Source organism: Diorhabda carinulata, chromosome 6 (genome assembly GCF_026250575.1).
Source record: "Diorhabda carinulata isolate Delta chromosome 6, icDioCari1.1, whole genome shotgun sequence".
Lineage (NCBI taxonomy): Eukaryota > Metazoa > Arthropoda > Insecta > Coleoptera > Chrysomelidae > Diorhabda > Diorhabda carinulata.
Window position 1 is genome coordinate 23,704,890 of NC_079465.1, and position 15,285 is coordinate 23,720,174.

A 15,285-nucleotide genomic window follows, 5' to 3' on the forward strand; every position below is an offset into this window, starting at 1 on the left:
CCTAGCTTCTAGCCATTATTTTTATTAATTAATTGCGATTTTCAAATTTATAGGTTATGTACTTGTCAAAATATTTATATACGCTCTTTTTATTTACAACGTAGTGTCTTAAGCTACCGGTCTTAATGAAAGAGGCCATTTAAAAATAATATTTTAGCTCTATGAATTTAACCTACAAATACTGACAGTTGTTTTTGTTGACGTTTATCAATCGATTTATAATATGAATGACCTCAAATTTCCATAAATTACGTTAGAATAAATTATTTAATGCCCCAAAGCAACTGTTTCTCGTATTTCGCAAAAATGGACGAAGGCAGTGATTTATCCGGAGACGTTACGGTAGTGGACGTTTATGATATCGCATCTGATATTGGAAAAGAATGTGAAAAAATAATAGATCAGCACGGAGCCGATGCTATGACTGCGCTTATGCCGAAAGTAATTAATGCCCTAGAACTTTTGGAGAATTTAGCTACGAAAAACGAAAGGGAAAATACTTTGTTACACGAGCTGCAAGCTAAGATATCTCAACTGGAAAATGACAAACTCGAGAAAGCAGAGTACAGGAATAAATTTGAAAAGGTCGGTTTACTATTAACGTTTTCTATTATTTGGATGAAAAAATGATGTTTTTTCTTTTTGATAAATATGTTTAGGAATTAGAGATAATAGAAGAGCAATGGCGTTCTGAAACTAAAGAACTGATTGGGATGGTTTCCAAACTTCAAGAGGAAAATCGACGATTAATTAAAGAACAAAGTCCCAATCATACGCCTACAAATGTAACTCCAACTACAGAAAACGATATTTTAAGAAGATTAAAAGATTCTGTTGAAAAACATCGAGATGAAATTAAACTTAAGGAAAAATTGTTACAAGAAAAAAATATTGATGTAGATAACGTGAGTAATTTTATTTTTATTTCAAACTAGAGTTGTTATTATTATTGAATTGAATCTTTTTTTTTATAGCTAAAAACACAAGTTGAAAGATTGACGAGTTCTAGTAGGGAATTGAGGAGAAAACATAAATCGATGCAAAATCAAGTGAGGACTCTTTGTGATGAGAGAGCAGACTTTCTTGTACAATTGCAGGACCAACAGAGGGACATATCAGCTCTGAGACAGCGATTAGGTTTAGCACAAAAGGAAAATGAAGATTTAGTTAAGGTACATACGTTTCTACACAAATTTCTTTGTTATAAAAATTGATTGTGTATAGGGCGATGTTCCGATACCTAGTAACATGGCAGTATTCGATTTGGACGATCCGAATAGACCCCGATTCACGACGCAGGAGTTGAAGGATATTTTACACGAAAGAAACGAACTAAAAGCAAGAGTGAGCGATTTAGAAGACGAATTAGAGACGTACCGACCAAAGAATAAGGCCGAAACGTAAGTTTCTCCACTCAAATTTTAACTAAATTAATTTTAATAATTGTTTTGTTCAATATATCTATTTTAAATTTTATTTAATTTATTTTGATTAATTCATACAACGGCTAAATCTTTTTATTTTTCGGTCGTTTTTATATTATTTTTTGTTTCATTTTATTTTCGTTGATAGCCCAAAAAGACTAATTATCCCCACAATGGATAAAGTAGAAACAACTTGCGAAAGTTTATTAGATAATATAAAGAAACCTGAAACTCCACCTCCCGAAGAACAGTAAGTTCTCTTCTCTTTTATATTTCCTTGATTGTAATTTTTCAGTTATTTTTTTTTATACATTTTTAGACCTTTGGACGAAGATGCTCCTGTCCAAGGACCCCTTCCCTATGAACCTGACGATGCTCCCTGGAAAAAGACCACGGAATCCGGAATAAGAAAGTTGTAAGTACAAATTCATTCTTTAAATTGGAATAACGGTATATTAGTAAATTCAGTATATAGAAAATCAATTTGATGTCGATTTTTATTTTTTGTGGTGTTTCAGTTTTCGGAAGCTGTTTTCGGAAAGCGGTAATGGTGGTAGTTTTCCAAAACGTAGTCTTTCCACCTTGTCTAAGATGGCTCTGTCTTCGACTAGCGAACCACTTTCCATATAATTATTTATCGTCGCACCATTCATTTTATGAATATTGTCTAATTCTGGAAACCGACTACGTTCATCATTCCATGTAAAATTGACAAAAAATTACAAATTGAAAATTGACAAATGGATTGATTGATTGATTTAAATAAATTGAAGCTCTCTTTTAGAACGTTGTTAGTAAAATAAAAAGAATCAGTGCCAAAAATTACAAATATCGTTTAGAAAAGTTTTCGTAGCAAGTCTAATTTCCCTTTTTGATTCGTTAGATGAAAATATAGTGATCAAAAATTTTTAGTCGTTTTGTTTCCCAATATATATATATATATATATATATATATATATATATATATATATATATATATATATATATATATATATATATATTTATATAATAAAATAGCACGATGTGTAGTATAATGCGATCTGATAATCCGATTTTCGCTTTTCACAATTAAATCGTTTCCATTCCCAAATAGATTTATATTTAATAAATTATTAAGTTTTCCATTAATCTCTGTATATATTTATTTATATTGTATATTTTATTGACATGTTGTTTTTGTAAACACTAATTTGCAAAAAAAATTTTAAAGGATTTATTTAATGAGATAATTTAGTACGGGATATTGAAAAAACTTTTGATCCTTGATAATTCGAATTTTAGGGGTAGTCGGGTGTTTTTTTTTGCACTTTAGGACGTTCGTATTTATTATCTGTAGGATCGTAATCTAGAAATAAAGTTTTCACACATTGTAGTTAAATTTATTCACTTTATATTTCGTGTACCCCTAATTTTTTCCCCTCCAAACCTCCCCTAATGTTTCTATTTACAATTTTTTTTGTTTCAATAATAATAAAACTAATTTTTTCGATGTTTATAGGTTTCTTTATCATTACTTAATCGTATACAGGGTGAGATCACAACACAATAAAAAATAAAAAATGGAAATAACTAAAAACACAGTTGACTTAGGAGTTTCATTCTAAAATGTATAGCTATATAAGCTATAGTTATAGAAAAAGCGGCTGCTACCAGTTCACCAGAAATCCACGGACCACCATACATTCCGGAATGATTAATTTTAATCCGAGTAAAAATGGGTACATTCGAAATGGTTTCGCCATTTCTAATAGCTTTCCTCAACAAACTGTAACCGGTTTCGTTATAAACATTAACTAGTATATCACCGGTTTGTGCGGTCTTGACGTCTTCAGTCCAACTAATTTGATATTTCCCTTGTCCTACGGACGCCACAGGGGAAATTACATCCCCCAACACCGTATACAAATAACCGCTATGACCGATATCGCATTTAATATAAAAACTCGATATGAAAGCTACCTGTTTAAGTATGGTAGCATCTTTAGTGGTGTAACTAGTCGAAATCACTTGCGCGTTCTTACAGGGATCGGCATTTATGCTAATAAAAAATAAGTTTATTAAAAATACGACGACGCCGTACATTTTCGTTATCGACGTCGAACGTCACGATGCGCGATCGATAATAACGCGTCGCGAGGGACGATATTCAAACGCTGTTATCGCAAAGTAGCAGTGATTTATTTTTGGTACATAAAAAAAATTATTAAACGCCCGAATTTAAATTGATGTAATTACGAAAAGCTCCTACATTGGTATAAACTCCTGGGTAACCGGATTGGGCGCAAAAGTATCCCCAAGATATGATACCAAATAATTTGCCGTTTATGACAAACGGACCGCCAGAATCGCCCTAAAATCGAAAAAATATCGGAGATACTAAATCGTTTCGTGAGTTTATTTAATTACCTGGCAGGAATCTTTACCTCCTTCTCTATACCCAGCGCAAAACATCTTTTTCGTTAGGTGAATGTATGAGTATCGGCTTTGGCACCATTCCGGATATTCTACGGGAATTGTTACGGCTCTGAGTGTTTTGGTGGCGTTTGTAGCTTCTTGATTCGAGGTGCTTCCCCATCCCGAAACGACACCCATCCAACCGGGCATCGGAGTTTCGTCCTGTTCCGGCAAACTTATCGGTTGAATAGTAGATGAAAAACTAAATAAAAAAAGAAACAAAAACGTTATTTATGCGTTACGGTTTACAGGAATTTATAATTACCTCAATCTATTGGCGAACTTGAGAATCGCTATGTCGTTATTTTGATTTCTAGGATCGGGATGTGGATGTAAAATTGCCGTTATTACAGGTACAATTATACCTCCTTCTGTTAAATAAGAGCTTCCTGCTCGGACTGTATAAGATCCGCGTACAACAAAACAGTGAGCCGCCGATAAACCGTAAAGATCACTTATTAAAACTGCTCCGCAAATATGTTGGTTGTTTAATCTAAAAAAGAAATTAAAATCAACATATGCAAACATATTAACAATTTATTTATAATGAAATTATTTTTACGTCAGTATTATTGAAAAGAATTCAAAATTTTTTATTAAATTGTATTAATTAACATTGTTTATGTTTGGAAACGAAAATAATTAAAAAATCCTGTTAATTCTAATCAATTTTATTAAGCGAAAATCAGTTCACATACTATGTATGTATAATGATAACATAAATCCGATAATATTAATTATGTACACGAAAATAAAAATTTACAAAAGCTTATACAATTGGTGTAGTCTTATAGTACACATTTCTTATTAAATAAACAAATAATTTAATTGTATTCAATTAAATAACATCATTGAAATTGAAACAAATTCTTCTTATCCTTTCAAAAAATTATTTTAAACCTATAGATACAATATTTACAAAATAATACAATTTTTTTTATGTGGCAGCCGATTTTGATTGAGGTATGGAGAGTTGTGCCTTACGAGCTGCTAAATAATAAGATTCTCTGGTTTCGGGCGTTAGCGATTTCCACAAGTCACACAATCTTACAGATATACTTTTGAAATCTTCATTCGGATATTCCACTCCCAATTTCTTTCTCCACTCTTTGGAAAATAACATAAAAGCGTTCGGTTTATCTGATCTATCCTTTGTATCATCACATTGCTCTCTAGTTGTATCTTCCTTTGGTTGTTGTTTCAAAGTTGTTTTACTTTTATTGTTGGTGGTGTTTGCGCACAATTGATTGTTATATATTGGCGGCGATGTATCTTTATTTGGAATTTTACCGTAATTTTTGATAACAATGGTTGCTTTATTGGGTTGATTGATTTTCAAAACACTAACATTTTTACGAACCGGAGTTGTTGAAGTGCTCAAAGTAGTATCATCGATGGGTTTTTTATTCGTTTCTGTAGTTTTATGTATAATTTCGTCTGTATTTTTTTTCGTCGTTACCGATAGTTTAATTTTCTTTTTTGAAGGTTCCACGTTAGTATCATCGATAATTTCCACTATAGGTATGTTTGTTTTAGCATTGATTGTTGTATCTGGAATCGATTTACCATACTGTGATAAAATTTTGTATTTCACTGATTTCGGGGCGACGTATTCACCTGTAGGACCTACTTGATGTTTTAACTTGACCGAAGATAAACCTTTTACTTGAAACTTCTCCCCCAAATTCAAAACACTTTCCAAATCCACGTCCAATACTTTCACTTCCCCTTGATATATGAACTGAATAATTTGTATTAAATTCGATAATTTTATATCGTAAAACTTGATAATTGGATGTGCTACGTTCGTGTTATTGAATAAATCCATAAAGAAATCGCTGCATGCTGCTAAAACTAGTTTATGAGCTTTGATGTGCTGTTCCTCACAAATTATTGTTACGTCCACTAATTGTTCTTTATTTTTCAAATCCGAAAACACTTGCACTAGATTGTTGTGGAAATTATTCCAACGTAAATTGTAACGTTCGCCCGTACCAACATTTTTCGAATTCATCTTGCAAAATTACTATTAACGCTAGTCTCGCTACTCATCGAGATTTCAACGATTATCTGAGGTTATGTATGTTTAGTTGAAATCGATCATAACAGAAACAAATTGAACGAATTAATTTCAACTTTTTAATTAATTCTAACGATTTTTATTATAGTATTGTTTATATTATTTGTCGAATTTTGTTTAATAATTGTTCTTATGATAAAGAAAATGATTGTATTCAATATAATGTGCAGCGATTGTTTCGAAAGTGTCCAAAATTTAATCGATCGTAACTCGAACGTTTCTTTCGATTTTAATGTGAAACCCCTATATTTATTTGCAAAAAAAGTACACGAGATTGTTTTATAGTTTTTAAATAAATGCCACAAAATCCCTTTTGTATAATTTCAAAGTGTTTTTTTTTTTCGAAAAAAGTATTTGTATAACTCACCTTAAACTTAATTGATAAGGATACTCTGTAATGTTTACTTCTCTTCCTCCGACGATCCTTGGTCGAGCGATGCAATCATCTAATAAATCTGTTTAAAATTAATTAATTTTCAAATGAAAATCGTTTCGATTTTCTCATATAAAGACTTACTTAAATAGATCAACAGCGCTAGCAGCAACATATTTTTGTTTTTTATTTAACAAACTCTAAGTTAATTCTATTATTATCAACCTTGCGAATCTATTTATTATCATATTCCTTATCGCCTGAATATACTTTTAATTTCGTTTTAAAAAAAATATGGGTAATTATTGTTTGAATAATAAGCGGCAGTGTGGCATACTTTTAATATTTCAATGGTGTTTGTTTACCTTCGAATCCGAATGCCAACAACTTTATTTTTGTCGATAACTTTTAAGAAAATGGCGGACTATTTTCGTCTTATAAGGGGGTACACGCGGTTAATAAAGAAACTATTTTTGTACGACACTGTATTAATTTAGTAATAAAATTATCTATGAAATGGCCCATAAAATCCGAGTTTCGCTGTATTAACTACCACTATTCGCTCATAAAACTTTATTGTGGATATTATTTTATGTGTATATCACTTTTTTACATTTTTCCGCGTGTCAAAATTTGAATAATTTCAAAATAAACTTTGATTTGTTGGAAATTGACAATTATTTAACCTTTTTCTTTTGTTTCTAGGTTACCACCAGTCTCCGCCAGCAAGATATACGTTGAAAGAAATTTTTCGTTCGAAATAGCTTTAAATGTATCGAACTGTTGAGAAACTGATAGCTTTTCTGGGATCCTCATACCAAAATAACAAAAGTATCGAAAGAAAACACGTGGTATCATGTATTTTCCCATAAAACTGTGAGGAAAATATGGTCCGGACATTCTGGCACAGAGGACGCACGTGCTTTGTAGCGCCTGTCAGATCCGCAACCCGACTCGCATAGATAAAATAATGAATTTTTTTGAAATAAACCTTTTACTTATTCTATGATTTTACGATTCTATCGCCGTCTATCGAGCGAAGTCTGAAACTATTAATAGTCTTTTTCGTGTTATTCGACATCCAGTTCTAAACATTGTGTATGATTGGTTGCGTCTCCTCAAGGGTGAGACTAAATCAATTATATACAAATTTGATATTTTTAAAAACAGCTATCTAATCGTATCAGTTTTCGAGTTTGAGTAATGGTTTTCCTAAAAATCCAATATTTATGACTTTTCGCCCCTTAATGATTTTTTTTCGGAGAAACTGATATAATTTCTGAGTTCTAGCGCGGTTCCAGTTCAAGTAATCTGCTTCAATAATCATTTGAATATATTTTAATCTTTTTTAATAGTAATTACTGGTATAATATCAATTTTAATGTCATCTTAGTTAATTATAATTAGTTAGATTTTCATGTTCTACAACTACAGTGCGGTTTATGTATGATCGGTTGCCTGCTCTTAAGGGTAAGTTCAAATATTTTAAATCAATTTTATCCACATTACAATTTTCAAACTTATGAGATCAGTATTGTGTCTTCAGTAATAATCTGTTTAACCATCAATTCAATATATTTTATTCACTTTCAATCGTAATAACTAGTATAAAATCATTTCTTAAATACATCTAATACTATATAATAGGTATGCGCTAATTATTTAGATGTATTTCAGCAAACAATTCACACCAAGGTGTATGATTGGATGCCTACTCTTGAGGGTACGCTTGAAATTCTCAATTTTATTCAAATTACAATTTTTGGAAACGTTCATTCGGTCAGGTATTGTACCTATCGTAATAATCTATTTTTAACCTTGCTTGTAATATTTTCCATTCACATCTAATAGTAGCATCGAATATAAAATTATTTAACATTATAGTTATTTACTATTCAGGTAATTCGACAATGCGGTGTATAATTGGTTGTCTACTTTTGAGGGTACATCTGAAATTTTTAATCAGTTATATTCAAATTTTTAAAAACATCAGCTAATCGAATTAGTATTGTTTGAATGGCAATAATCCATTTTCATAAATTCTTCACATTATTTATATGTGAAGCAAAATGATAATTCTCAAATAATAAAATGTCACGTTCGTTTGTTGCCTACATACCAAATAATTTTAATCGGTTCCTCGCTCTTCTGTTATCCTAATACAAAATCGGGAAACAATCTTATAATATTCAATGATTATTCGAAAATGTTTTATGGAAGCGCCTGTCATGTCCGCAACCTATCATACGACTTGGTATTTTTAATTTCTTAATAATAATTGTCTTGACGTTGTTTATCGAGGAATATGTTTATTATGAAAGTTTTCATATTCTTTATTCCCACTATATGAATATTGGGACGAATATAACTAATAAAATCATAAATTTGACATTGTTGTACATTCCTGTTTTGAAGATATGACTGAAGTTTTTAATAATCATTATTTTCGAAACCGCTCATTAGATTCGTATTGTTTTCATCTAACTAATCCGCTTTAACCACGTTTTGAATGTTTTTCATTAAAATTTAATAGTATGATCGAGGATAAAATTATATTTAGATTCTAAAGATTTCGACAACTACGGTATATGGTTGGTTGCTTGCTTTAGAGGGTATATCGGAAACTAACATTCATTATTTACCAAACCTCTAGTCATAAAAATGATTAGTCTTTATCTACTTATATATATATATATATATATATATATATATATATATATATATATATATATATATATATATATATATATATATCGTCAACTTATTCTACACTATGGTGTATGGTTGGTTGTCTACGGTTAAGTGTACATAGCATAGAATATTTTCAATAATTCTAATTACGTCATTACTATTTTGATAGTAATAAACAAACAGCTCCAACCATCTTTCCAATAATATTTATTTTTTATATTTATAGTCTATACGATCGAATCGATAGAAGAAAATTTGTATAAAATATATTATTATGTCGTAAGGCGGATGAATGGAATAAAACTACGCTATAGTTGTATTATAATACTTGTATATTTACGACTGAATACTGTATAATAATTAATATATAGTGTCTAAGTCACAAGACGTAAGCGCTCTATTTAACTAGAAAAATATATTGTAAATGGCACTTTTACACATAATACAATTTACAATGGGGCGAAAAAGTCAAAGGAACAGAAGAGAGCAGCTGGAATAAAATATCGTCAAACGTACACTCAGAAAACGGAAACGAAACAAACAATCGATAAACTACACTAAGATTATTATAGTACACAAATTTCTAACAACTAAAAAAAATAACTTGGTAAAAATCGAGTAAAAAAGAAAAGTTGTAAAAATAACACAGTAAATCAGACAAAAATCTATATACTATTTATTTCCTTAGCTAAAGTCTTATAGAATACGCGGAGATTAGAGAAAATCCATAAAAATTTCCGGTATTATCGCGACTTTTTTTTCATTTCTCTATAATCTCTGTATCTATTAATTACACAACAATACCGATTGTTATTTATTTTTATAAATATTTCTGGCACCTGTGTGGTTATATTTTGAGGGTTTCGATTCACAAATTTTTTGACTCGACTCGATATTGAAAACACACGCACAAAAAAAAAGAAAATATAATTTTAAACAATTTTTGTATACGCGATGTCCCGGTCTAATGATAAGAAACAACAAGCCTAACCGTCGCGATATTATTGTCCCATTTATATACGGAAACGTTTTTGTTTTTTTATTTTGTTCAAATGAAGGCGGAGACAAAAAATTTGACATCAAATATTTTTTTTTGTTCTATGAGGTGAGTGCGGTTTCTATGAAAAATTAGGTTTAAAAAATAATTTCTATATCACTGGTATAACCGTTTCAATTAAAAAGAAAAAAAAAACGGAAACGGAAGAACGAAAATAATTAAGCGTCTGTCAGGTATATATATATATATATATAAATATATTGCTCGGGATGGGGCAAGAAAAATGGTTTAAAAACTTTTCGATATCAAAATTTATGCATACTCTAAACTTTTCATTGAATTTCATTTTTTTTAAACAATTTTCTTACCACTTTTACGCGATTATTAATGCTGCCACTCGCTCAGTCCGTTTATTTAATACTAAGTACATACTGAGTATCATTAATTAAAATTATATCTCGAAGACGTATCATTTTTTTGTTAAATGAATACAGTGTCCCCCCTTTCGAAAGACACTGATATGTCATAAATTAATTACTGCATAATGAAAATTCTATTCAACGTCAATTGATTTGATGCGACACCGTATAAAAAATAAACGCTGCTTTCTGATTCAGTCAATCAAAAAATTTTTTTTTAGTAACTCGTTTAAAAAAACAAAAGAATGGCAGCATATCCTACGACTAAATAATGTAAAATGCAAAAAATACTCTTAAAAAAATTAAGTAGACTAGTATATGTTGAGATTTTTGTTTTTAGTATAATATCAGACAAAATTTGTACAAATACTTTTTTTTCCTTCAATTTTTCACGTGTGATTCTGCTCATCAACCATCCGGTATCAGATATTATTCCCTAATTCACATACTACATTATTTTTTTATCATCCTAATTTTTAATAATCATTACATATTTCTAAATTATTTTTCAAGAAGACTTTTTTTTATTTCATGCTTATAAATTAAATTTAAAAAAATAATATTTGGCGCAAATAAATATACTTACGTTCTAATATGCGATGTATAAAGTGAGAAAAAAAAATAATAAATTAAAAAAAGAGATCAAAAATAATAAATTATGATGGCAATACTGAGTTATCAAAAATAATGCAAATTCCACGCATTCAGCACAAGAAAAACTCATCCTCAAAATCACCATTAATTGTTCACGTAAGATATAATAGTTTAGATAAACTGCAAGAAGTTGTTCGAGGGCTGAATGAATGAAAGACGAAAAATGTAAAAATTTAAAATTAAAAAAAACAAAAATCGTTACTTTCGCCACGTTATTTCAAATATTGATTGTTATTTAAGTACATATTTTTCGATCACTATCTCGGTAAAAATAGAGAAATAAAATTAAAGAAAAACATTAAAAAGATACAAATAAATAATGCGGCCACGATATTAACCTACATTTTACAACACACTGTATTTATTTTTTATGTAGATGTCACAAACAATAGTTATGGCGCACCATGTATAAAAATTTTTAAACGATTTCAGTCGAGTAAAATATTGGAAGTAGTAGTTATACGGGGTACATAAAAAGTATGGAACATTATTTTAACGAGGATAGTATAAAGAAATAGGGACTGTCTTTTTTTTATTTTTAAAGAATACACTCTTCAAAAACACACATACATACATACACACAGACACAAAATAAAAGATAAATAATGCACATATACAATAGCTGCCGCAATATTTTTGTACTTTGTGTCGAATGATAATATTTTTGTTCAGAGTTTTTCTATAAGTTACAAAAAAAAAACGGAAAAACGTAAAGACAAATTTCAGAATTTTGTATGTCTATGAAGATCAATGTTAACCGAGTACCCTGATTTGTAATTCATGTTCCTTAAATGTATAGAGTATAAAAAAGTACGGATCATATCGTTATCAAGCAAAAACTCGATGATAGTTTGCAATTTTCAAATAATCAGTTGATATTTGTATACAGGGTGAGCTATAAATACTAATATATTCGAAAAAAAAAGAAAGAAACGTAGTACCGAGAATTTAGAGTTTCGAGAAAGATTCGAAATAACGTGGTAACAATTATCGATCAACATACATGCAAATATTTTCTTATTTCAATTTCGACACCCCCAATGCCGGTAACTTGTAGTGAACGATATGGTACGGAGGACCGATCGGACTTGCGGGTGACGTATACGAGGTTGACAGAGGAATCCCGCTCATACCGACGCCCATACCCATCGGACCGGCGCACGCCCGACCTCGTTTACGTCTAGGCAAAATTCCTTTCCTCGCCATATAGAAACGGATCGTCGATATGGGTATGTTGAACTGATCGCTGACCGTCTGGAAGGTTTGTCCTCTTGTTATACATTCTGCCGCCCTTCGTAATTCTTCGTCCGATCTTCGAATCCGTCTATTTGCTGAACCTTATACACAAAAAAAATTCTCTGTTATATGATGGATGATCGTATAATAAAATTGTGGTGTATTTACAGGTATACCGTCTTACCTTGAGTGGAATCATATTGACAAGATACGTTGGCTATAGCCGAAAATTGAGGCTTTATGTCCGTATTGATCGTTCCGTCCTCTTCGGTTAATTCCTGATCCAAAAGTTCACTGTCACCCTCGAAATACGACTCGTCTCCTTCTTCTTCGGCGTCCTCTGCAATTGAAAAATAAGTGTTCGTTAGAAACGTAATCTCATTATTTACAACATCGGTACCTTTTATTTGCAACATTCCGTCGTTGGAATCGCATTCTGAAGAAGAATGATTATTCCCGCTGTCCGAACCTTCTGTTATTTGATTGGTTTCTTTCTTCACGGGAGAATCACAGGATTTGTTCATGGGTACTTGACTCGGTTGGATTTTGGTATCGTTCGGAACCGGGGATCCTCGTTTCGGCTGAAATATCAATTTTTCTACAGTACTTACTCACATAATATAAAATAGGAATGGAAAAATACTCATAATCAACAACCATTATTAGCGCTAAAGATAAACAAATAGTCTACAGGGGTTGGCGAAACACAAGTTTTTCTATCTACAGTTCACCAAAAAAATTCGTCAAAAATTTTGATAATTAACTTATGAATGCAACTTACAGTTGTTGGAGTTGATGGGTAGGCTTGATATTGTGAAGTTGTAGCTTTAGTGATATTGTTAAAATAAGTGGGATTAAGGAGTTGATCCGAGCCGCAAAGACCCCTTATTTGTAGAGCTTCTGCAGATTTTAGCAATGATGGCAAGTCATCTTGTGTTACGTTCACTTCTCCTTTATACATGAAATCTACTAAAGATTGCATTTCGGAGAATCTAAAAAAGTCGTTGCTTCTTTATTCTCCATTGCATTGAAGGAAGTAGAAGAAAATATAATTCTAGAGCCTTCACAGTGAATTAATTAAGGGATAATTGTCCTCGATTTTCGGTACAACACCGTGTACTACCCACTACTTACATTTTATTTTACGAATAACTCAAAATTCAAACATACTCACTTCATATCTTTCATAAAAATAATGGGATGCTGACAGGGGTTGTTTAACAATAATTTTTCGAAATACGTCGAACACGCCGACAGCACCACTTTGTGACATTTAAGCATCTCATTTTCGCAGGCTAACGTTACATCCACGAAATGCTCTGATGTGAGTAGTTTCGGAAAAGCATTTTGTAGATTCGATTGGTAACTGTTCCATCGGACACAGAACTGTTGCGGAGGAGTGGTAACCATTTCCGTTCGTATCGGTACTGACTCGATTCTATTATTTTTTTTCAAAAACTTTTTTTTCCTTAATGTAACATTTAATCAAAAAATAATAAGACTATATTTATGGTCCTAAACCTAAAAACAAAAACAGCAAATAAAGTTTGAACGAATTTTTACGATTTCAACATTTTAATAACGATAGGTACCTAGCAGGGGGTGCATATCATCAAATTACGTTTATATGCAAAACACCTTATAGAGAATTACCATCAAAACATAACCTCCCAGAATGTGGACTACATATTGCAAAAAATAGATTAAGGTTTAAATAAATTGTTAGCACGACCTACACGAAGCGGCGCGGCCACACGAAAATAAACATTAATTAGTTATAATTAGCTCCAGCCACTCGCACAATTTTCAACAAAATAACTTTTAACAAAACATTCTCTCGCAACATTAAACATAAATATGAATCAGATATAGTGTGACGTTTAAAAATAACAATTATTAAAATAAACATTATATAAAAGCACGCCTCGCCATTTTGGTTAACCCTTAAATTATGCCATGAAAAAATATTACAACAAAAACATTGAACGGCAATAATAATCTATATACTTACATCACTCGTATACAGATGATCTTTTCTATCGCTTAATTTTGATAAAAAAATTCACTAATACGCCTCGAATACTCTTAAAAAACTCTCAAAAGATCGATAAAAACTTTTAATGCAAAATGTATCACTTAAATAATTATATTGCTTAACGGCAATCATCTAAGACACAAGTCTGCGGTTAAGTCGGGAATAAGAACGTACGTTAGAAGCATGTAAGGAACGATACGTACGTCGTAACTCGATTCGGCGTTATACAATATTTACTTGGTCTCGCAGGGGGTGTAGAAACGATTTTAAAATATAAACAACTCGTTTTAAACGGCTTTATTTTGTTTTAATGTATTAAACACTTACCGATTTTTGGATAAAACTGCAAATAACGTCATAAAACTTTACCGAACGCTAATTTTTCATCAACTAAAAACGTAATAACGATTGGAAATCGTATATTTATTTATAGATTTTCATTGCGGCCATTTGCAATTTACCGGCTTGATACAGTCCGTAGAGTAAACAGCCAAGGCAAAGTGAAAAAAAAAAAATAAAAAATAAAGTCGAAGCAAATCTGTCTCTTTGTTCGATCCTTTATAAAATGATTCGTTTATCAAAAAACGAATAAAAAACGATACGTCGTCGAAGGTTAACTCGTGTGAACGCTAGTGATTTTATTATTATATTTATGTAAATTTGACGGTGAGTGTACAGTAAACAAAATACATACCCGTAAGGGTGGTATCACCACCAGATTTACATAATCCGGGGGTGTGCGTCATAATAAAAATTATTTAAAATATTCGTCATACTATTTCCCCTTACGTCATATTTTCCATTAATTATAAAGATCTATACACGACATTGTTTGTTTACGAATTCCGATAGATTTAATGTTGGTTTAGTCGATTGGAGGTTTACTTTAGGGTACGTATTTTATTATTTTTTTCATGTTAAC

General features: G+C 31.0%; 5 protein-coding genes across 8 annotated transcripts; 1 reads left to right on the top strand and 4 right to left on the bottom strand.

The window, feature by feature from the left end:
- Positions 1–169: 169 nt before the first annotated feature.
- LOC130896010 (RILP-like protein homolog) lies at positions 170–2,802 on the top strand. 2 transcript variants are annotated; one of them, XM_057803737.1, is made up of 7 exons: positions 170–585; positions 660–905; positions 975–1,172; positions 1,225–1,400; positions 1,573–1,674; positions 1,744–1,839; positions 1,943–2,802. In XM_057803737.1, exons 1-7 carry the CDS (start codon positions 271–273, stop codon positions 2,052–2,054), a joined length of 1,245 nt encoding a protein of 414 aa, XP_057659720.1. In that variant the 5' UTR covers positions 170–270; the 3' UTR covers positions 2,055–2,802. The 2 variants fall into 2 exon arrangements, with proteins under 2 accessions (XP_057659720.1, XP_057659721.1); XM_057803738.1 differs by lacking the exon at positions 1,573–1,674.
- Positions 2,803–2,845: 43 nt separating this feature from the next.
- Positions 2,846–3,506, bottom strand: LOC130896014 (translocon-associated protein subunit delta-like). Its single transcript, XM_057803744.1, has one exon. It carries the CDS (start codon positions 3,504–3,506, stop codon positions 2,994–2,996), a length of 513 nt encoding a protein of 170 aa, XP_057659727.1. The 3' UTR covers positions 2,846–2,993.
- A 74-nt stretch (positions 3,507–3,580) lies between these two features.
- Positions 3,581–6,947, bottom strand: LOC130896013 (trypsin-1-like). The gene is made up of 5 exons (XM_057803743.1): positions 6,476–6,947; positions 6,326–6,413; positions 4,144–4,371; positions 3,831–4,080; positions 3,581–3,774 (listed from the first exon to the last, which is right to left on the bottom strand). The coding sequence occupies exons 1-5, from the start codon at positions 6,504–6,506 to the stop codon at positions 3,628–3,630; spliced, it is 744 nt and encodes a 247-aa protein (XP_057659726.1). The 5' UTR covers positions 6,507–6,947; the 3' UTR covers positions 3,581–3,627.
- LOC130896012 (protein bric-a-brac 2-like) lies at positions 4,534–5,970 on the bottom strand. Its single transcript, XM_057803742.1, has one exon. It carries the CDS (start codon positions 5,890–5,892, stop codon positions 4,816–4,818), a length of 1,077 nt encoding a protein of 358 aa, XP_057659725.1. The 5' UTR covers positions 5,893–5,970; the 3' UTR covers positions 4,534–4,815.
- A 2,386-nt stretch (positions 6,948–9,333) lies between the features above and the next one.
- Positions 9,334–14,830, bottom strand: LOC130896011 (sex determination protein fruitless). Of its 3 annotated transcripts, none has more exons than XM_057803741.1 (6): positions 14,691–14,830; positions 13,503–13,849; positions 13,110–13,320; positions 12,729–12,909; positions 12,513–12,668; positions 9,334–12,429 (listed from the first exon to the last, which is right to left on the bottom strand). In XM_057803741.1, exons 2-6 carry the CDS (start codon positions 13,736–13,738, stop codon positions 12,110–12,112), a joined length of 1,104 nt encoding a protein of 367 aa, XP_057659724.1. In that variant the 5' UTR covers positions 13,739–13,849; positions 14,691–14,830; the 3' UTR covers positions 9,334–12,109. The 3 variants fall into 3 exon arrangements, with proteins under 3 accessions (XP_057659724.1, XP_057659722.1, XP_057659723.1); XM_057803739.1 differs by having other exon boundaries at positions 14,340–14,809; XM_057803740.1 differs by lacking the exon at positions 14,691–14,830 and adding an exon at positions 13,921–14,276.
- Between the last annotated feature and the right edge of the window lie 455 nt (positions 14,831–15,285).

What these genes read in the sequence shown, in the direction of transcription:
- LOC130896010 (XM_057803737.1), top strand. Translation starts at nt 271, where the DNA reads ATGCCCCAAAGCAACTGTTTCTCGTATTTCGCAAAAATGGACGAAGGC. An exon ending in AAAATGAAGATTTAGTTAAG is followed by an intron (nt 1,173 to 1,224) that starts GTACATACGTTT and finishes GATTGTGTATAG; the next exon opens with GGCGATGTTCCGATACCTAG. An exon ending in ACTCCACCTCCCGAAGAACA is followed by an intron (nt 1,675 to 1,743) that starts GTAAGTTCTCTT and finishes ATACATTTTTAG; the next exon opens with ACCTTTGGACGAAGATGCTC.
- LOC130896014 (XM_057803744.1), bottom strand. Translation starts at nt 3,506, where the DNA reads ATGTACGGCGTCGTCGTATTTTTAATAAACTTATTTTTTATTAGCATA.
- LOC130896012 (XM_057803742.1), bottom strand. Translation starts at nt 5,892, where the DNA reads ATGAATTCGAAAAATGTTGGTACGGGCGAACGTTACAATTTACGTTGG.
- LOC130896013 (XM_057803743.1), bottom strand. Translation starts at nt 6,506, where the DNA reads ATGTTGCTGCTAGCGCTGTTGATCTATTTAA. An exon ending in AAGTTCGCCAATAGATTGAG is followed by an intron (nt 4,081 to 4,143) that starts GTAATTATAAAT and finishes TTTTTTATTTAG; the next exon opens with TTTTTCATCTACTATTCAAC. An exon ending in GAGGTAAAGATTCCTGCCAG is followed by an intron (nt 3,775 to 3,830) that starts GTAATTAAATAA and finishes TTTCGATTTTAG; the next exon opens with GGCGATTCTGGCGGTCCGTT.
- LOC130896011 (XM_057803741.1), bottom strand. Translation starts at nt 13,738, where the DNA reads ATGGTTACCACTCCTCCGCAACAGTTCTGTGTCCGATGGAACAGTTAC. An exon ending in ATTTTTATGAAAGATATGAA is followed by an intron (nt 13,321 to 13,502) that starts GTGAGTATGTTT and finishes CGACTTTTTTAG; the next exon opens with ATTCTCCGAAATGCAATCTT. An exon ending in ACCCATCAACTCCAACAACT is followed by an intron (nt 12,910 to 13,109) that starts GTAAGTTGCATT and finishes TTGATATTTCAG; the next exon opens with CCGAAACGAGGATCCCCGGT.